Here is a 22059-nt window from a genome sequence, read left to right on the forward strand (position 1 = left end):
ACCAACATGGAGAAACCCCGTCCCTACTAAAACTACATAAAATTAGCCATGTGTGTTGGCTCATGCCTGTAATCCCAGCTACTTGGGAGGCTGAGGTAGAAGAATCGCTTGAACCCGGGAGGCAGAGATTGCAGTGAGCCAAGATCGCGCCACTGCACTCCAGCCTGGGCAACAAGAGTGAAACTCTGTCTCCAAAAAAAAAAAAAAAAAAAAGGAATTAGAGAATAGTATATTGGGATTCCCAGCACATTCATAGGGTTGAGCCCTGGAGGTCAAGGTTGTAGTGAGCTACAGTCACGCCAGTGCACTCCAGCCTGCGTAACAGAGCAAGACTCTGTCTCAAAAAACAAAACAAAAACCACAACAAAACGTTGCCCAATTTTTAAAATTTCATTCATTCCCAATTCCAAATGTTATCACCAACAGGCACAATATTTAAGATCCAAGCTAGATGTTAATATGGCAAGATGTTGTCCATAATAATTAAAACAAAACAATCTCAGGATACAACCATCTCTTTTCTTTGTGGCAAAACCCCTATACCAACAGTAAAAATCTCACTTGTGCTGGAATTAACTCAAAATCTGACCTGATTAAAGAGGAGAGGCAGGGTGTGAATAAGATGCTCGGGGAGACTCTCTCCAATATATGCCTTTGGAGGTAGATCTTGCTCCTAGTATGAGCTGTCTGTGAAAGCCAGAAGAGAACCTACTGGAGAAGAGGTGTGGAATTTACTTTTACTTTTCAAATTTCTACAGAAGGGCAGAAATGAGAGAGTACGTTCTGGGAGTAATGTATTAATTCGACAAGTGTTGTCTAAGGTCAACTCTATACACACTGTACGTACCTGTGGACACGGGGTCTCTGCCCGGGCAGCAGTAAGTAAAACTTAAAATGTCAATACACAGGATACAGAAATGACAATCTTTGTTTTCCTGAATAGAACAAGAATGTCGCTGACTTTATGGTGAATAGCGTTTCAGGCACTGGCTCACCCAACATCTCAGGTGCTGCTGTGGGTTTCCTTTTCCCATATGCTGTGGGTTTTGTTTTCCCATTTTCCCCCCTTTTCCACCATTGGCAACCACCATTTGAATTCTACTCTATTTCCATGTGTTCAGTCTTTACAGATCCCTCATTGTTGGGGATCAGTCTCAACATCACCCATAGGGTATCTGAAGTCCGGTGGCGATAAAGGAATGAGAAGGGACTGGTTAAGATTTCATAAAGGTGGGAGCCAGGGGGCCAGTTGCAACATGGAGACTGCAAAAGGCCCCGAGCTGTGATCTCCACACTATTTATTGAGTGCAGTCACTTAGATCTAAGAAGCAGATGTTCAGGGCGAAACAGTGAAAGGGAGGCGGTGGGTCATAGGTGTAATCCATAGCAATGGAGGTTTAAATGAATCTCCTTCGTGCTCAAACAGCATATCTTTAACTTATCAGAGAGTAGCTAGTGGGAGCGGGCTTAACTAGGACACTGCACGTCTGTCCACATTCCAATGCTTCAAAGGAGTGTCTTTCTCCTTGAACACTGTGTTTATAGATAAGAGAGCAGGTCTCGCTCTGAGCATGGGAACATAATGGCAATTAGGGAAATAATGGCTTTCCTCTTCAGAGCCCTGTTGTGGCTTTCCACAACTTATGTCCCATGTTTTTATGGCCAGTTTATACAGGTACCCCACAGGCCCTTTTCCCACCCCAACGTGAGCGAGATCAAACAGTATTTATCTTGCTCTGTCTGACTTATTTCATTTAGCATGATACCCTCAAGGTTCATCCGTGTTGCAAATGACAGGATTTCCATTTTTATATGCCTCAATTTTTTTATTCCTCTGCCAACAGACATTCAGGTTGTTTCCATGTATTGGTTATTGTGAATACTGTTGCCATCAATATGAGAGTGCAGACGTCTCTTTGACAAAATGATTTCATTTCCTTGGTATTTATACCCAGAGGTGGGGTTCCTGGGTCCTATGGTGATTCTATTTTTAATTTTTTGAGATTTCTACTCTTTTATGTACTGGTTGTACCAATGTATATTCCCAGCAACAGTCTCTAAGAATTCCCCGTTCTACACACCCTCACTAACACTTCTTATTCTGTCTTTTTTATCATGGCCATCCTAACAGATGTGAAGTGATATCTCACGGTGGATTTAATTTGCATTTCCCTGGTGATCAGTGAAGTTAAGCACTTTTCTGAGTACCTGTTGGCCACTTGTGTTGTTCAGAGCAATTCTGACTCAGGTTCTTTGCCCATTTTAAAGTTTAAATTTGCCCAATTTAAAGAATGTTGGTTGTTTTTGTTTTGTTTTCTTTTCGCTCTTGAGTTGTATGAGTTCCTTATATATTTGGATATTAACATAATATCAGATATATGTTTGCAAATATTTTCTTTCATTCTCTAGGTGCTCTTTCCATGCTGTTGCTTGTCTCCTTTGCTGTGCAGAAGCATCTCAGTTTGAAACAGCCTAACTTATTTGTTTTTGCTTTCAGTGTGGTATCATGCTACAGGTTTCGTGCCACATCTTATTGGACAGCTGCAGGAGTGGAGAGTCTACAAATCCAGGCCAGAGATGTCCATCTGAAACATAACACGAACGACATATATAATTATAAATGTATTTTCTAGTAGCCACGTAAGAAAAGAAAAATGAAACGGGGCTAGTTAATTTTACTCACACAGTGTCACCATTTCAACATGCAATCAAGTTTTAAAGGTTCTCAAAAAGATAGGTTACATTTTATTTTTTTCATTATGTCTTCAAAACTAAGCGGGCATTTTATGCTCTTAACACATTTTAATTCAAATAAGCCTCACTTCAGGTGCTCAGTAGCCACGTGTGATTGGTGGCTGTTACATTGGGCACCTCAGGTATAGACTCTTTCACCAACGCAAAGCCTCCTGGAATCAAGTCCTTTATTCTAGCTGGTCTTTCTTTTCTTTTCCTTTTTCTTTTAAGACTTCGCTCTTGCTGCCCAGGTTGGAGTGCAATGATGCGATCTCGACTCCCTGCAACCTCTGCCTCCCGGGTTCAAGTGATTCTCCCACCTCAGCCTCCCAAATAGCTGGGATTGCAGGCATGTGTCCCCATGCCAGACTCATTTTGTATTTTTAGTAGAGATGGGGTTTCTCCCTGTTGATCAGGCTGGTCTCGAACTCCCGACCTCAGGTGATCCAGCTGCTTCGGCCTCCCAAAGTGTTGAGATTACAGGCGTGAGCCACTGTGCCTGGCCTGTAGCTGGTCTTTCAAATATTAGAAGTTCATGAATGTAAGTCATTTATATCTGTACCAGCCTGGGCAACATGGCCAAACCATGTCTCTACAAAAATTAAAAAACACTATCCAGGCATGACAGTGCATGTCTGTAGTCCTAGCTACTTGGGAAGCTGAGGCAGGAGGATCGCTTGAGCCCAAGAGTTCAGGGTTATGGTGGGTTATGACCATGCCACTGCACTCCAGCATGGGTGACAGAGTGAGATCTTGTCATTAAAAGAAGAAAAAGAGACGAAGCAAAGATAAGTATTGGAGAGAATTTGGGGAAATGGAGGCATTGTACCCTGTGAGGGAAAGGAGGCCGTTGTATTCTTTTGGTGGAAATGTAATTAGGGTAGCCTATTAGTGTAGTGGAATGTGTACAATTACATAATTAGTGTACACTAATGTAATTAGTGTAATTAGTGTGTGGAAAACAGTATGGAGGTTTCTAAAAAAATTAAAAATGGAATTACCATATAACCCAGTGACTCCACTACTGAATATATATTGAATGGAAATTAAACCAGTATATTGAAGAGATGTTGCTTCATGTTTATCGCAACATTATTTGCAACAACTAAGATACAGAAACAGCCCAAGTGTTCATCAATAGATGAGCGAATAAAGATTATGTGATGTGTACACAACGGAATATTATTTATCTTTAAAAAGGAGACAATTCTGTCATTTACAACAACATGGGTGAATCTAGAGGACATTATACTACGTGAAATAATCAGACACAGAAAGACAAATACCACATGATCTCACTCATAGGTGGAACGTAAAACAAAAAAAGTTCATTTCATAGAACCAGAAAGTGGCTTGAGCTTCCCAGGGGGTAGAGTGAAGAGGAACATTGGGGAGGTGCTGGTAAAAGCAAACATCCCTGCAAGCATTTATCTTTTGTGTCACAAATAGCCCGATGACACTCTTTACATTATTTTAAAATGTGTAATTCAGTTATTATTGATGATAGTAACCCTGTTGTGCTATCAAATAGCAGGTCTGACTCATTTTTTTCTATTTTTTTTTTTTGGTACCCACGATCTGTCCCCACCTTCCCCGAATTCCCCTACTATCCTTCCCAGCCTCTGGTAACCAACCATCCTTCTACTCTCTAGATCCATGAGTTCCATTGTTCTGATTTTTAAAATTGCTTTCTTGAAGCTTTCAGTGAAATCACTTCCTTCCTCAACTTTAAATAATTCTGGGGCTGGGCGTGGTGGCTCATGATTGTAATCCCAGCAAGCTTGTAACCCTCGACCTTTGGGAAGCTGAGGCGGGCAGATCACAAGGTCAAGAGATCGAGACCATCGTGAACAACATGGTGAAACCCCGTCTCTATTAAAAATACAAAAATTAGCTGGGTGTGGTGGTGCACACCTGTAGTCCAGCTACTGTAGAGGCTGAAGCAAGAGAATCGCTTGACCCTGGGAGGTGGAGGTTGCAGTGAGCTGAGATTACACCACTACACTCCAGCCTGGGTGACAGAGCCAGATTCTGTCTCAAAAAAAAAAAAAAAAAAAAAAAATTCTGATGTTATTGCTCTATATTCCCAATTTATGGGACTATTTTCAGAATATTCCTTCCTCTCTTTTCAGAAATGCTTCCTCTGAGTGCAAATTATCCAGAATAAAGAACGGACGTCTTTCTCCAAGGACAGGCACAGAAGGGAAGGCTTTGTTTAGACAAATTAGAATACACCTGTGAAGGCTGCAGACATCAGGGGTATCAGAATTTTGAGGAGGGGAAGATGGCTTCAAATGGGGGTGTTTTCCAGACTAAAAAGACATAGGGCCTAAAGTAGTCAGAATGGTTGAATTTTAGATTATGGGACAACAAGACTTCTGATGGAATTATGATGGTCATTATTTGGAAATATGACACAGCACTAAGAAACGTGCCCAGTTGGAAACATAGTAAAGAACACCCGTGACCTACCTTCAAGTTTTCATTCCACAGCTGATTATGACTTTGATTCTGAAGTTACATTAAAAAAAAACACATGAGGCCGGGCGCAGTGGCTCAAGCCTGTAATCCCAGCACTTTGGGAGGCCGAGACGGGTGGATCACGAGGTCAGGAGATCGAGACCATCCTGGTGAACACAGTGAAACCCCGTCTCTACTAAAACTACAAAAAACTAGCCGGGCGAGGTGGCGGGCGCCTGTAGTCCCAGCTACTCGGGAGGCTGAGGCAGGAGAATGGCGTGAACCTGGGAGGCGGAGCTTGCAGTGAGCTGAGATCAGGCCACTGCACTCCAGCCTGGGCGACAGAGCGAGACTCCGTCTCAAAAACAACAACAACAACAACAACAAAAAAAAACAAAACACATGAAAAACTTTTAAAGTCAGCTCTTTGGCGACCCCATCAGGATCTTCACATAATTGCCAGAAACAGTCATTCCTCACCAGAAGTGGCTGGGGTGTTTTGCACTAGGGATACAATTTTTTCCTCATCGGAGAAGCCCCAGACTGTCCATGTAGACAATTTCACTGATACTACAGATTCCGTAATACTGCCATCTCAGGTCCGGGAACCCTGTCCCTGTAACTATCAACTTGGCTTTTCCTGACTGACACTTCTCTACACAGAGTTTGTTGCCATGACCAGCCAGGTGAGTTCTTCCTTATGGTTAGGGTAAAAAAACCAAATGAGGGGTTTCACAAAGGAGAGCTCCTAGATTTGGTCAAGCAATCACATTGGGCTGGACAGGGCTACCCTGCCTGGTTCCGAGCTACCCCACCCATGGCCTGGCTGGACTGGCAGGGGGCCATGTGCTGGGGAGTGGTCAGAATGGGGCCAGAATGTTCAGGTTCACGGCAAATCTTTGTGCCCTAAAAATGCTGATGTTGAGAGAAAGAAAGATGGGTTCTTCTTACAAACTAAGCCAAACGTGGATGGTGAGAAGCACTGAGCTTCTCTTTGTTGTTAAAGAGGCATCTGCCTATGACATTGGATGGGGCTCTGGGATTGGAAATCACTGGTGCCAACCATGTAAGCCTTGGGTTCTATGACACACGTGTCGGGACAGGGCATGGAGAACGTAGCCCTCCTAAGTGGGATGCTGAAAGACAGGTTCCTTCACACACAGAAGGCCCTTAAATTACTGAACTGAGAATGGGCAAGGAAAACCTTACCACCGTCCCAAGGGAAGGCAGCAGAGCTGTTTTCTGGGCAAAGATCCAATTGGAAAAAATGTTAAAAGTAACTAACACCCGAAATCAATCCCATGAGTGTGCTGGGAATCCTAATATGCCATTCTCTAATTCTTAGTAGAAGAATTTCTCACCCAAGGCATGGGCATAAATGCAGTTTCATGAAAAGGGGTATTTTGGGAGACTCTGCTCGAGGTAAATCATTCCACTGGGTTAGAGTTTTCCACAATTGACGTTCCTGCTGTTCCCAAGGAGAACATAAATCCTGCTCATGATTGCCTCAAAATAAATACACGAAAGAAATGTTAGGGATTCATGTCCCTTGAACAAGAGTCCACAGAGTTGACAAATTGGAGAATAATCCCTCCCAAAACTGTGAGGACATTTTAAAAGGATTTGTAAAAAGAAACTAAACTTATTAAAATAATGAGATATGAAATAAATATCTCATATATGCATATGTTGTGTGTGTGTGTGAACACAAACATATGGCAGGTTGCTATAGCTCCCAATCAATAAGGAAACGCAATGTGCAAGGATTTGTAATAAAATATGGGTCACAATGTAGAGTTGTGTGTTTTTACATTTGCCTTCTGAGACCAAAGGAATTGAGAACTGGGTATGTGCCTCGGCTTAGGGTTTAAAATAAGAGTTTCTAGCAAACACCAGGAAATGATTCCTGAGAAAATGATTAAATGAAAGACCAATTAATTTAAATATCTAAATGTAACCAAGTCCCCTTCCATACTACCCCCAATATGCTAATTTTGCCTTCTCACTGGTCAAAGCCTGAGATTCATCTAATATCAGGAACATTTTTGTACATTTTTCAAAAGAGAAATGAATCTAATTTTATATATGTGGCGATGTATGCAAAGTAGTAAGATTATAACACTATCTTTTACTTTAATGTTGGATAATCTCAGTAACAGAAAAAACAGTTACTGAGATTATTCGCTGACTGATGGCCAGTCAACAGTTTTGGAGTTTTCATATCAGATTTCTAAATGAGAATTTTCACACTATGGAGAAAATTGCTTTGTGAAGGAGTGTGGTCTAGCAAGTGTGATTTTCATAAAGGTTTCTAAACAGGTTTAACTGACTTCCTTGATTGAAACGTGAGGAGATTTTGCTTGATGATTAAAAACTGACACTAGTCCCATACATTTTAGAAGAATTAATAATGTTGCTCAATGTTTAAAAATTCCAGTTGCTTCTTACCACCAACAGACATAATATTCAAGATCTAACCTAAAAGGATTATATGGCAGTATTTTGTTTATATTAATTAGAAAAAAAATCTCAAGATACAATCATCTCCTTTCACTGTCGGGAAAATCTGATGCCAAAAGCATAAAAAGTTCTCACTTATGCCAGAATTAAATCAAAGCTAATTGGATTAAAAAGGAGGGACAAGGCGGGAATAAGGTGGGTGAATAAACTCTCTCCTATAAAAGCACCCTGTAGGGCATTCTGTCTCCACATTTCAGTTGTACCCGGAAGAATTTGGAAACCAGAAGGGACCCTATAGGGGAAGAGGTGAGTTCAAGCCTGTGGAATTTATTTATATGACTCAGATTTCTGCAAAGGACAGAAAGAAGAGAGTAGTCTGGGAATGAAGTAGTTTCCTAATTAAGTGTTGTCTGAGGCCAGCTGCATGCCATGAACATTGTATAAACCTGGGGACGCTGGGACCTCTATTCCGACTGTAGTAGGCAGGACTTTGATTTTCTCTACCTGGGCTCAAAGCAATGACAATCTTTCTTGGATGTCATCAGAATTTGGCAGACTTCATGAGATGGTGCATAGAGTTTCTGCCACTGACTCATTGAACCCCTCAGATTCTGCTATGGATTTTGTTTTATTTTCCAAACGTACCCTCCCTCTGGCGTCTGGGAAGCACCATTTTGATTCCACTCTTTAATTTTATGACTTCAGTGTTTTTAGGTTCCTAGTAAGTTAGATCATTCAGTATTTATTGCTTTCTATCTGACTTATTCCACTTAGCAAAATGCCCTCAAGTTTCATCCATTTTTAAGGATGTATAATATTTCATTGTATATATAGCACAATTTCTTGATCTATTCTTCTTCCAACATTATTGAGTAGAAGGGATTCGCTGTTCAATGCTCTAGGAGTGAACAGGATGACATGGGGATTTTTGAGAAAAGAAAAACATTACATTGAAATTCAAATCCCACGGGGACGGGAGTCAAGCTCTAATCTGTCGTCTCATGCTGGCTTCACATCAGCATTTATTAGAAAACGTTCAGAGGGCCTGGCATGGTGGCTCATGCCTGAAATCCCAGCAATTTGGGAGGCTGAGGCAGGCAGATCGCTTGAGCTCAGGAGGAGGAGACCAGTCTGGGCAACACAGCGAGACTCCATCTCTCCAAGAACACAAAAGTTAGCTGCGTGTGGTGGTGCAGGCCTGTAGTTCCAGCTACTTGGGGAGGCTGAGGCAGGAGGATCATCTGAGCCCAGGAGGCTCCAGGCTGCAGTGTGTACAACATGCAGTGGAAATTCGGGCTGTGATGTCAGCAAGCTTGTTCTGCACAGACTCCAGCTGGCCATATTAATTCCAGTCAATTTCAGCCAGTTCTTTTGTTTCCTAAACAACGGGAGTTTCAGTGTTTCAGCAAAGTTGTTTCTTTTCTTTTTTTCTTGTGAGACAGGGTCTTGCTGTTGCCTGGGCTGGAGCACAGTGGTGCGATCTTGGCTCACCGCAGCCTCTCTCTCCTGGGCTCAAATGATCCTCCCACCTCAGCCTCCCGAGTAGCTGGGGCTACAGGTGTGTGCCACAATGCCCGGCTAATTTTTAAAATTCTTCGTCGGATGGGTCTCATTATGTTGCACCGGCTGGTCTCGAACTCCTGGGCCCAAGCAATCCTCCTGTCTTAGCCTCAGAAAGTGCTGGAATTTGCAAGTGTGAGCCACTGCAACCAGCCAAGTTGTTTCCTTTCTTATCTGCCATCCCATACACTCAAACATTTCTGTTACTGGTTTCTTTAAGAGTTTTTTTTTTTTTTTTGAGATGAAGTCTCACTCTGTCACCCAGGCTGGAGTGCAGTGGCGCGATCTCAGCTCACTGCAACCTCTGCCTCTTCGGTTCCAGCGATTCTCCTGCCTCAGCCTCCTGAGTAGCTGGGACTATAGGCGTCTGCCACCACACCTGGCCGTTCTTTAACTCTTTAGGGCACAATTTCACCAACAGAAACTTGGGTCGTTTCCATGTTTTGGGGATTGGAAATAATGCTGCAATAAACATGGGAATGCAGATATCTTCTTGACATAATTGTCTTCATTTTCTTTGTGTGTATACCCGGGAGTAGGATGGCTTGATCATAGGGGAGTTCTATTTTTAATATTTTGAGGAATCTCTCTACTGTTTTTTATACTTGTAGTACTAATTTACATTCCCATCGATAATGTACCAGGATTCCCTTATCTTCACACCCTCAGCCACACTTGTCTTTCGGATCACAGTCAAATTAACAGATGTGTGGTAATATCTCATTGTGGTTTTAATTTGCATTTTCTTTATCATGTGTGAAGTTGAGCACCTTCTCCAGCACCTGTTGGTACATACAAACACATTCAAATGTGTTCTTTAGAGAAATCTCTATTTGGGTCCTTTGGGCATTTTATTTTAGTTTTGAGACAGAATGTCACTCTGTCGCCCAGACTGGAGTGCAGTGGCACGATCTTGCCTTAGCTCTTTATAATCAGCATGTTAGTGTTAGGGTTTTTTTTTTTTTTTTTTTCTATTATGAGTTCCTCATATATTTTGGATATTAACCTAATATCAGATACATAATTTGCAAACATGTTTTCCATTCTGTTGGTTTTCTTGTCATCGTCTCCCTTGTTTCCTTCACTATGCAGAACACTTTTTGTTTGACATAGTCCAACTTATTTATTTTTGCTTTTTGTGTAATATAATGCTGTAAGTTTCATGCCACATCCAGGCGGAACAAGTACTATGCCATGGGGGTTTTTGAGAAACGAAAAGCTTTATGTTGAAATTCAACTCCCAGGGAAAGTATGAGGAGTCCAGCTCTAACCTGCTTCTCATACTGGCTTCAAATCACCATTTATTAGAAAAGGTTCAGAGGACCTGGCATGGTGGCACGTGCCTGAAATCCAAGCACTTAGGGAGGCTGAGGCAGGTGGATTGCTTGAGGTCAGTAGTAGATCAGCCTGGGCAACATAGTGAGATCCCATCTCTCCCAAATACAAAAATTGGCCAGGCTTATTATGGAGGTTGATGGTCTGCAGTGCTGTCCAATATAAACATAATGTGATCAACATACATAAGGATAAATTTATTGTCTAATAGCCACATAAATCAAGCAAAATGGTAAAGATGAAAGTGTCCCAAGAAATTTACATGAGTCCCATTCCACTCATGTAAAATCTAATCCCATGTCTATTTATTCCCAGGCAGTGGCCATGGCTGAACACTTTAAAGCAGCAAGCAGTTGTCCTGTCTGCCTGGATTATCTTGAAAACCCCATGCACCTGAAATGTGGATACATCTGTTGCCTCCGATGCATGAACTCACTGCGGAAGGGGCCCGATGGCAAGGGGGTGCTGTGCCCTTTCTGCCCTGTGGTCTCTCAGAAGAATGACATCAGGCCCGCTGCCCAGCTGGGGGCGCTGGTGTCCAAGATCAAGGAACTAGAGCCCAAGCTGAGAGCTGCTCTGCAGATGAATCCAAGGATGAGGAAGTTCCAAGGTAAGGAATCTGCACTACCTGCTCCAAGCCCATAAAGGGCCTTGGAAAAAGGAGCTTTTAAATGTCTTTCCTTTCAATACGGGCATCAGCTGAAGTCTACAACCTAAAAGTTTGTGATTCCAAACATCAGCTGTTGTCAGCGCTCAGTATAGATTTTCGCAGGATCTGTGCCAATTGATAATTATGAGAGCAAACTATCGTCTCCTCCTTCATCCATCCTATACACTAAGAGGGAGAAAAATCTTTAATCAAAATATTGAATAACTTAACAAGAATTTTTACTATGACAAAGGTGGGCTTGTTGCAATTATATTCATACAGTCTATATGTAAAATTTGACTTAATCAGGGGGCCAGGGAAATTCCTAAGGAAAAAATAGGATCTGAGAATGAACGTGGAACAAAAGAAGTGGCAGTGAATAAAATCTTTGGGTCTGTGCAGTAGAAGGGCAGAGGGAGTCTTTAACGTACGTCTTTGCTGAACTACTGGGTCTTCTTTCCACAGTGGATATGACCTTGGACGTGGACACAGCCAACAACTATCTCATCATTTCTGAAGACCTGAGGCGTGTCCGGTGTGGGAATTTCAGACAGAACAGGAAGGAGCAAGCCGAGAGGTTCGACTCCGCCCTGTGCGTCCTGGGCGTCCCTCGCTTCACTTCCGGCCGCCATTACTGGGAGGTGGACGTGGGCACCAGCAAAGTGTGGGATGTGGGCGTGTGCAAGGAATCTGTGAATCGACAGGGGAACGTCGTCCTCTCTTCAGAACTCGGCTTCTGGACTGTGGGTTTGAGAGAAGGACAGATCTACTTTGCCAGCACTAAGCCTCTGACGGGCCTCTGGGTGAGCCCCGGTCTACACCGAGTGGGGATTTACCTGGATATAACAATGAGGGTCATTTCCTTCTATAATGTCGGTGATGGGTCCCATATCTTCACATTCACTAAAATTTCTGCTACCGAGCCACTGCGTCCATGTTTTGCTCATGCAGATACAAGTCGTGATGATCACGGATACTTGAGCATGTGTGTAATTAATAATAGCATTGCCAGTTCCCCAGTTTATCCTGGGCATGGCAACTACACACTTGAACACAAAAAACATCCACAGTAAGTGGCCGTGTGCTCGTGACCAAAGGCGAGAACTTCTCTGCTTAGTCCACTTATGGTTCAAAGGTATGGAAGAAAAATGTGGGTCTTTCAATGAATTCTGAGCTCTACTTGTATTGCTGATGAAAAATTGCATATGGAAATATAGTGTCTTTTTTTTGTAACTTATGCTTATGTTTCTTTCACAATAAATGTTTAAAATTTTCAGATGAATTTGCAAATGTTTTTCTTTTGCTTTGCTGTAAGATCAAGTAAATGTGTTATGGAGGTTATAAACTATATAATAATATAAATGTGACCCCCCCAAATTAATTGACTTTCTAAATGACAAGGAAACACTGCCTGTTAAACTGGTAAAAGTATGTGCCTGTATGTGTTCAGTTTTACCCAACAACTGGAAAACACATTCATCTCCAGTACACATTGAACATTTGCTAGCATAGACAGATGTGGCCATAAGACAAATCACATTGACATGGAAAATTGAAATTATACACACTGCTCTCAAATGCCAACAGAATTAAATTAGAAATCAGTAACAAGAAGAAATCTGTAAAATCTCCAGACATGAAAATTAAACATCCACTTCAAAATAAAATACAGATCAAAGGCAAACTTATAAAGGAAATTATAAAATACCTTGAGCTAAATGAAAGTAAATGCACAATATCACAAAATTTGTAGATGTAGCTGAGGCTTAGAGGGAAATTTATAGAAATAGACACTGATAAAATCAAGGAAAATACCCTCCTCATCCGTGATCTAGCTTCCATTTTTAAGTGAGCAAATGCAGTGGCAAATTAGGTAGAAACAATACAAAACAAAAACAAAAGACTACAGTAGCAATCAATGAAACAGAAAATGGATAAATGTTCTGTAAAATTTAAAAAATTTAAGACCTGTTTTTTCAGGATCAAAGTAGTAAATCTTCAGCTAGAGTGAAGGAGAGAGGAAGGGATGAATTAAAACAATGAGTAAGCAAGAGAAAAGGAAGACAGGGCAAAATCAAAGAGGTAAAGAAAGAGGAGACAGAAGCCCTTTGTGATGGCTCATGCCTGTAATCCCAGCACTTTGGGAGGCTGAGGAGGGAGGATTGCTTGAGCTCAGGAGTTTCAGACCAGCCTGGGCAACATAGCAAACCCCATCTCTACAAAAAAAAAAAAAAAAAAAAAAAAAAAAATAGCTGGGTGTGTTGGTTTGCACCTGTGGTTTCAGCCACTTAAGAGACTGAGGTGGCAAGATTGCTTGAGCCCCAGGAAATTGAGGCTGCAGGGAGCCACAATCATGCCACTGCACTCTGGCCTGGGTTACAGAGTGAGACCCTATCTTCAAAAACAGAAAAGAAAATGTGACATATATACACAATGGAATAGTATTATCCATAGAAAAGAAGAAAGTCCTGTCATTTGCATCTACAGAAATGAACCTGGAATACACTATGCTTAGTGAAACATACAGCCAGAGAGACAGAGGTATCATACGATCTCATTCACATGGAGAATCTTAAAAAGTGATCTCACAGAACTAGAGAGCCAGACCGGGTGCAGTGGCTGACGCCTGTAATCCCAGCGCTTTGGGAGGCCGAGGCAGGTGGCTCACCTGAGGTCAGGAGTTCAAGACCAGCCGGCCAACATGGTGAAACCCCGTCTACTAAAAATACAAGAACTAGCTAGGCATGGTGGTGCACACCTGTAATCCCAGCTACTCGGGAGGCTGAGGCAAGATAATCGCTTGAACCCGAGAGGTGGAGGTTGCAGTGAGCTGAGATTGCACCATTGCACTTCAACCTGGGGGACAGAGTGAAATTCTGTCTCAAAAAAAGGAAGAATAAAAAGAACTAGAGAGCAAAATGGTGTTACCAGGGGCTGGAGCTGGGGCAGTGAGGAGGGAGGGTTAGGGAACGGTTGGCCAAGATACACACAATTTCAGCTAGGCAGGAGAAATAAATACAACATGGCAACAATAGTTAATATATTGTAATATTCTTGAAAAATGCTAAGCGAGGCAATTTTCAGTGTTTTCATAAAAAAGATGACAACTTTGAGGACATGCATATATTACCTAACTAGATTTATCCATTTGGCAATGCATCTACATTGCAAAACACCATGATGTAACACAATAATTACATAAAATTATTCTGACAGTTTAAATAAAACAAAATAAGAATCAAACTTTACATGTTAAAGATGTTCCATTTTACCTCAGTGAGATCTCAAAAATTTTAATAAAAAATAGTTCTGTTGAAACTCTCTCGTGAATTTTCCTTTCAGTTATTGTACTTCGTTGCCCCTAAATTGCTTGCTGGTTCCTTCTTAAATTTTCTCTTTATCCATATTCTCTATTTGATGAGGAGTTATTCCTCTGGTTTTAGTTCTTCTGCCCTTGGTTTTCTTGAGTTCTTTGTGCATATTTAAGACAATTTAGTATTTGGAGAGGAAGCCCAACGTCTTGGCTTGCTCATAGTGTTATTTTTTCTTACGACTATTATACTTCCTTGTGTGCGCGCCTCATTTTTGTGTGAAAAAGATGCTTGGCTTGAGCTCCTGGCTCTATGTGGGACCAGAATGCTCAGGTTTACTGTATATCCCTGTGTCCTAGAAACACTGTCAAAGGAATAAATTAGGACAGTCTCCTTAGAAACTGAGCTAAGGATCACTTGAGGTCAGGGTTTCAAGACCAGCCTGGCCAACACGTTGAAACCTCATCTCTACTAAAAATACAAAAATTAGCCGGGCGAGGTGGCAGGCACCTGTAGTCCCAGCTACTCGGGAGGCTGAGGCAGGAGAATTGCTTGAACCCGGGAGGCAGAGGCTGCAGTGAGCTGAGATCGCGCCACTGCACTCCAGCCTGGGCCGCAGAGCGAGACTCCATCTCAAAAAAGATTTTCAAAGCCGGGCGCGGTGGCTCAAGCCTGTAATCCCAGCACTTTGGGAGGCCGAGACGGGCGGATCACGAGGTCAGGAGATCGAGACCATCCTGGCTAGCACGGTGAAACCCCGTCTCTACTAAAAAATACAAAAAACTAGCCGGGCGAGGTGGCGGGCGCCTGTAGTCCCAGCTACACTCGGGAGGCTGAGGCAGGAGAATGGCGGGAACCCGGGAGGCGGAGCTTGCAGTGAGCTGAGATCGCGCCACCGCACTCCAGCCTGGGCGACAGAGCGAGACTCCGTCTCAAAAAAAAAAAAAAAAAGATTTTCAGCACCTAAAGACCCTAAAACCTACCCAATCTGAGTAGGTATCCCCTCACCTATGGAGGCCTATCAGGTACAGCCGCCAGATGCTTAGCCATGGGGCCCGGTAAATACAGTGTCAGGGCTGGAAACATTACCAGAGGATGCCCAGCTCGACTCCCCGTTCTGAAAGAGGGTGAAAAGGACAGGCTTTTCCTGAGGCCACACATCTCTTCCGTTTCTCCACAGCTGAGAGAAGTCGCCTTCACCCCATGGAACACACACACGTCTGTGAGCAGAGGCCACACATCTCTTCCATTTCTCCACAGCTGAGAGAAGTCGCCTTCACCCCATGGAACACACACACGTTTGCGAGCAGAGGCCACACATCTCTTCCATTTCTCCACAGCTGAGAGAAGTCGCCTTCACCCCATGGAACACACACACGTCTGTGAGCAGAGGCCACACATCTCTTCCGTTTCTCCACAGCTGAGAGAAGTCGCCTTCACCCCATGGAACACACACACGTCTGTGAGCAGAGGCCACACATCTCTTCCGTTTCTCCACAGCTGAGAGAAGTCGCCTTCACCCCATGGAACACACACACGTCTGTGAGCAGAGGCCACACATCTCTTCCGTTTCTCCACAGCTGAGAGAAGTCGCCTTCACCCCATGGAACACACACACGTCTGTGAGCAGAGGCCACACATCTCTTCCGTTTCTCCACAGCTGAGAGAAGTCGCCTTCACCCCATGGAACACACACACGTTTGTGAGCAGAGGCCACACATCTCTTCCGTTTCTCCACAGCTGAGAGAAGTCGCCTTCACCCCATGGAACACACACACGTTTGCGAGCAGAGGCCACACATCTCTTCCGTTTCTCCACAGCTGAGAGAAGTCGCCTTCACCCCATGGAACACACACACGTCTGTGAGCAGAGGCCACACATCTCTTCCATTTCTCCACAGCTGAGAGAAGTCACCTTCACCCCATGGAACACACACACGTTTGCGAGCAGAGGCCGCACATCTCTTCCGTTTCTCCACAGCTGAGAGAAGTCACCTTCACCCCATGGAACACACACACGTCTGTGAGCAGAGGCCACACATCTCTTCCGTTTCTCCACAGCTGAGAGAAGTCGCCTTCACCCCATGGAACACACACACGTCTGTGAGCAGAGCTGGCTGACAGAGAGGGAGATACGGAAATGAATGCCAGTTACGGTGTTGGGTAGATCCGGGATGAACACGGTGCAGCAGGAATGCGAAGGCAGGAGAGAAGACGAGAGGAGGATTTCATTTCCGAGGATTCCTAGAGATACCTGCTGACAACTCTCCCTAGACCAAAACAAAACCAATAACGAAAACCAAAAACGAAACCAGCAAAACCACCAAAAACCAGAACAAAAAACAAGCAACCAACAAATAATGAAAGGATCATAGTTTCTTTCGTGTTACTCCACAATGCCCACTGATAAAAGAATCATGTTTCACACTTTTTTCCAATGCATTTATCGTTTATTACTTTATATAATCCTTTAAATACTCTTGAGAGAGTATAGGAATTTTAAGAAATGGTTGACTGGATCAAGGTCACACACACACACACACGCACACCCCAAATAGGAAAATTATAGCCTTAATTCTCTTTCACTCCAGTCATGGTAATAATTTATAACAAATACGGTTTATGTAGAACATGATCAAAGGGGTTGCCTAGATGCTGTACTTGACATTCTCATGGCTGTAGACATTCTGGGAAATTTAAAAAACATGTAATCCAAATTAGAATTAGGTATTACTGAACCCGGCTGAGAAGCAGGTATCACACCAATTTCTCTGCCTTCCTTTACAGACCAAGTTTCAGACAGAAAGATCAAATTGGGTTTTCTTTCCTTTACAGTCATCACCATCCGCCGGGTTTCTGCGCTCACGTCATTTAATGGAAGCCTGAAGGAAAACAGAGGGCGAACTCTATTAATGCTACGTGTGAGGTCTCGGCTTTGTTGCATCAATGACTAATTCCCCACATGGCATCCTTTGGGCATTCTTGGGAGTGTCTCAAGCCATCTGAGGAAACAAAAATCTGCTCCAGACTAAAAACCCTGAGAGCGCGATTTCTCCGTTAAGTATTAGAACATAAGGGAAGATTTCCATTGGGAGAACCGTTTGAAGTCATATTAGCAGTAACCAACACTACTGTGTGCTCAGTGCTTTACGTGCATCTCACATTACATCCTCACAATGGGGAATGCCATTCAAGACTTTATAGGTTCCAATACTGAGGGGTCAAAGTTTCCAACTGAAATATGTTTACAGGCTGGACCCAGTGACCCACATCTAATCCCAGCATGTTGGGAGGCTGAGGCAGGCAGACTGCTTGAACTCAGGAATTTGAGACCAGCCTGGGCAACACGCCAAAGCACCATCTCTACCAAAGATATAGAAACTTAGCCAGGTGTGGTGGTGCGTGCCTGTGGTTCCAGCTATTTGGGAGGCTGAGGTGGATTACTTACACCGGAGAGGTCAAGGCTGCAGTGAGCCATGATCACACCACTGCTCTCTAGCCTGAGAGAACAAGACCTTAACTCAAAAAAAAGAAAAAAAAAATTTACACAGCTAGAGAACAGAAGCACACACCACCGCCCATGCTCACGTTTCTTTCTCCAAATCAAAGAGGGGGATTCAACCACTTATTTTGTGTCCTCTTTATATGTGAGTGTCCCAATTAGCATGTAGGTACAAATACCTTTATAACCTGAAATATGGTCATTTCTGCAGTTTACTTTTGAGCACCTATAATATTGAAACAAAAATACCCCTGGTCTCATGGAGCTCATGTTCTAGTGGAAGGAATTAGATAATGGAATAAACGCATTATACATTTGAAGGTGAAAAGAGCCCTGGGGGAAAAAATAAAGAGAATAAGCAATTTGGAAAATTTGTAACGTTTATGGATTTTTCCATGCATCTGAAAGTTGGACTCAATATCCACGTTTATGAAAAAAATCATCATTTGGAGATGACAAGGGAAAATAACTCACAGTAGGGCCTCCAGCGTATTGAGTCTGGGATCTCATTTAATCTTTAAGAGTTCTGAGATAATTATCCCGATTTTCCATTAAGAAAAATTGGATATGAGTGGGAAATGAGTTACCCCGCCTATATTTTATCAATGGGTCACCAGGAAGCTTATACTTAGTCTCGAATGCTCAGTAACCTGAATATGGTTTTCCTTTAATAAGGCAGGTAGAAACGGAATGCTAGATATTTCCAGATGTTTCTATATATGTGGACAGTGTGAATGGAAACTGATAGGCAGCTTCTAAATGGCTTCTAACAATCCTCACCTTGTGTCAATCATACCCTTGTATCATCTTCCCCTCTAGCGTAGGCAAGGCCTGTGATTTGCTTCCTTGGAGAAAGAGTCTCGCTCTGTCGCTCAGGCTGGAGTGCAGTGGCGTGATCTCGGCTCACTGCAAGCTCCGCTTCCCAGGTTCAAGTGATTCTCCTGCCTCAGCCTCCTGAGTAGCTGAGATTACAGGTATGCACCACCATGCTGGGCCAACTTTTATATTTTTAGTAGAGATGGGTTTTCACTATGTTGGCCAGGCTGGACTCGAACTCCTGACCTGCCTCAGCCTCCCAAAGTGCTGGCATTACAGGCATGAGCCACAGCACCTGGCCATATTTGCTTCTATCCAATAGGCAAATACGGTGAGATGCCACTTTTTTGGCGGGCCCACATAGAATTGCTACTTCTGCCTTGCTAACAAACTCACTCTATTGCCTTGAAAAACTTGACAAAGAGTTGCTGTTCACGAGTCGGAGAACAAGTCTGTTTGGTGATTCATTGCCGATAACTGAGGGCCTCTTCCAGCCAACAGCTGTCAAGGGACTAAGACCCTTAGCCCAACAGCACTACAGGAACTGTATTCTGCCAACAACTACATGATCTTAGAAGCAGGCTTATTTTTCCTTTTCCAGATAGACCTTCAGATTTGACCCTAGCCTTGGATGACATCTTGGCTGCAGCCTCATGAGAGATCCCAAGGACGACCAACTAAGCTGGGATTGGAGTCCTGACATTCATAGACTGAGATAATGTGTCATTTAACCCCCAAGTTGGTGGTAACATACTTGGCAACAGTTAGCTAACACAGAAAGGAAGAGGACTTTCTTTATGAGAGGAATCTAATGGATCTGGAAACATGAAATAGCAGACTGAGAACTGCCTATTTTTCTTCTCTGGTAATGAGGGGCACATCCAAGTGGAGGAAAGAAAATAGAAAATATTCAAACATAGAACCCTTTTTGTCTACGTCAAGTATAATATCAATTGTCATCTTTTACTCACCATTGAATATGCCCTCTGCTTTAAGAACTAGGCATACATTTTCAATCTCCCAAAATGAAAGACTTCTTTTTTTTCTTTTTTGTATTTGAAGTTGGCAAGAGGGTTTCTCATCATCTCATAAGTCCTAGACCATCTCAACACAGAATTTTCCCCATCACAGATGGGCGCGGTGACTCGTGCCTATAATCCCAGCACTTTGGGAGGCCAAGGTGGGCGGATCACAAGGTCAGGAGATTAAGACCATCCTGGCCAACATGGTGAAACTCTGTCTCTACTAAAAATAGACAACATTAGCCGGGTGTGGTGGCAGGCACCTGTAGTCCCAGCTACTTGGGAGGCTGAGGCAGGAGAATCACTTGAACCTGGGAGGTGGATGTTGCAATGAGCCAAGAATAGCCTGGGCAACAGAGCAAGACTGGGTCTCTCAAAAAAAAAAAAAAAAAAAAAAAAAGAATTTCCCCATTACCAAGGAAAATAAGCAACTTACCCAATTATCTGAAGTACACATTCTGGGAGGATCAAGCTCTCAAGAAGTTTTACAACTCCTTCATCACCCAGTTGATTTTGAAGTATGTTGAGTCTTTCTAGTGTTTTGTTGGTGGTAAGAACAGAGGCAAGAGACGCACAGCAGGCACCGGTTAACATGCACTCTTCTAGCCTGTAACAAAGACGCACAGGTAAGATGGGGCCAAATCCTTGAGGAAAAATGGCAGATGAGATGGGCGAGAACTGGACGTCTACTAAATCCCTCCCCTTACGAGTTTTGGGCAAAAGAACTAACTGTGCCATAACAGCCCCATTTCAAACATCCGAGGTATCGTATTTCCCAATCCACTTCCTCTTGTGCTTTACTTCAGCTGTTCCTAGCTAAAAACAGGGATCTTTCTCCACCAGGCACCTACCCAATATTCACCAACATACAGTCGGGATGTCTCAAACCACCACATAGCAGCTGCATTCCTGCATCTTCTATGCTGTTGCTCCCAATCTCCAGGCTCCTTAGTGTTTCATTAGTAGCAATAACTATGGCAATATATTGACAGATATCGTTGGTAAAGAAACAGCCAGACAGACTGCAAAACAGAAACACGAGCTCGAGTCATGACCACCTGTCTCCAAAGGTTTATTTCACAGAGTGTTAAGCATTCTTGGACCCGTCTTGTGACATTCATGACTAAGGGACTGGTTACAGAAACAAGAGCAGTGTTAACATCTGCGGGTCACTTATAACATACCAGGCATTTTTCAAAACTCCTAATGCACATTAAACTCGCGATGATCACAAGGCTCTTATCCTGGTTTTACGAGCAAGGAAACTGAGGCCAGGATGTTTTAAGCATTTTGTCCCAGAAAGCCACACACATTCAACCGACACCTTTGCGAGACTGAGCTTGAATTCTGAAGAATCATGTTAGGCAACCTCCTCTGAAATTCACATTTCTACCTTTCAGTACTCATGTCAAAAATCCAACATTGAGAAGGGTGAAATACATTCTTTCTAGAAAGAGAATTTTACCAAATGGTCCTTCCTCTCAAAGCAAGCCAAGTACTCACGATTGTCCATGTTCTCCCATGTGACGTGCTATCTTGTTTTTCCATTCACATCTCCCCCATTGTCTACTCCTACAATCGTACTTCGTTGCCTCACCACACTGGCTGGTCTTCATGCCGATTCTCGAGCATAGTTGGCTGTTTCTGTGTTAACAGCTCTGCACTGACTATTCATTCTGCTTGGAAGCCTCAGTCTAGTGATCTGTATGACTCCATCCACAACCTTCTCCAGGTCTTTGCTCAAATGTCCCCTTGTCAATGAGGTGACATTGACCTTGCTTAGAGATGGCCACACCCTACCCTTGCACTCCCGATTACATACCCCTAGTATTGAATAAAAAGTTTCCATAGCACTTTTTACTGCCTGATATGGGAGTTGACAACCTTTTTCTATAAGGGGCCAGATAATAGTTTAGGCTTCACGGGCCATGGTGCCTTTGTCACATCTACTCAATTTTGCCATTGCAGCACAAATGCATTCATGAAACACATGTAGATGAATGGTTATGTTCCAGTACAATCTTCATAAAAACAGGCAAAGGGCCAGATCTGGCCCCTGGGTAATGTAATTTGCTGACCTCTGGCCTAACAATAGGTAAGTTTCTTATGTTTTCTTTCCTATCTCCCCCAGTGCCAATACAAGATCCATTAATACATGGATATTTATTCTGTTCACTGATGCATCCCAGCCACCTAGAGGAGTGCCTGACAT

The 22059-nt window shown here is 43.1% G+C and overlaps 2 protein-coding genes across 2 annotated transcripts in view; one reads left to right on the forward strand and one right to left on the reverse strand.

Annotated features, from left to right (window-relative positions):
* Positions 1-10872: 10872 nt before the first annotated feature.
* LOC102142595 (ret finger protein-like 4A) lies at positions 10873-12434 on the forward strand. The gene is made up of 2 exons (XM_005590431.4): positions 10873-11158; positions 11663-12434. The coding sequence occupies exons 1-2, from the start codon at positions 10873-10875 to the stop codon at positions 12268-12270; spliced, it is 894 nt and encodes a 297-aa protein (XP_005590488.3). The 3' UTR covers positions 12271-12434.
* A 4501-nt stretch (positions 12435-16935) lies between these two features.
* The window catches only part of NLRP11 (NLR family pyrin domain containing 11), a 31466-nt gene continuing 26342 nt past the window's right edge, over positions 16936-22059 (reverse strand). The window contains exons 7-9 of the mRNA XM_015442111.4: positions 20699-20869; positions 20284-20454; positions 16936-17389 (exon numbers count right to left, since the gene is read on the reverse strand). Coding sequence (XP_015297597.3) covers positions 17143-17389; positions 20284-20454; positions 20699-20869 — 589 coding nt within the window. The 3' untranslated portion in view covers positions 16936-17142. The remainder of the gene's footprint in view (positions 17390-20283; positions 20455-20698; positions 20870-22059) is intronic.

The sequence above is a fragment of the Macaca fascicularis genome, chromosome 19, assembly GCF_037993035.2.
Source record: "Macaca fascicularis isolate 582-1 chromosome 19, T2T-MFA8v1.1".
In the NCBI taxonomy this organism is placed as follows: domain Eukaryota; kingdom Metazoa; phylum Chordata; class Mammalia; order Primates; family Cercopithecidae; genus Macaca; species Macaca fascicularis.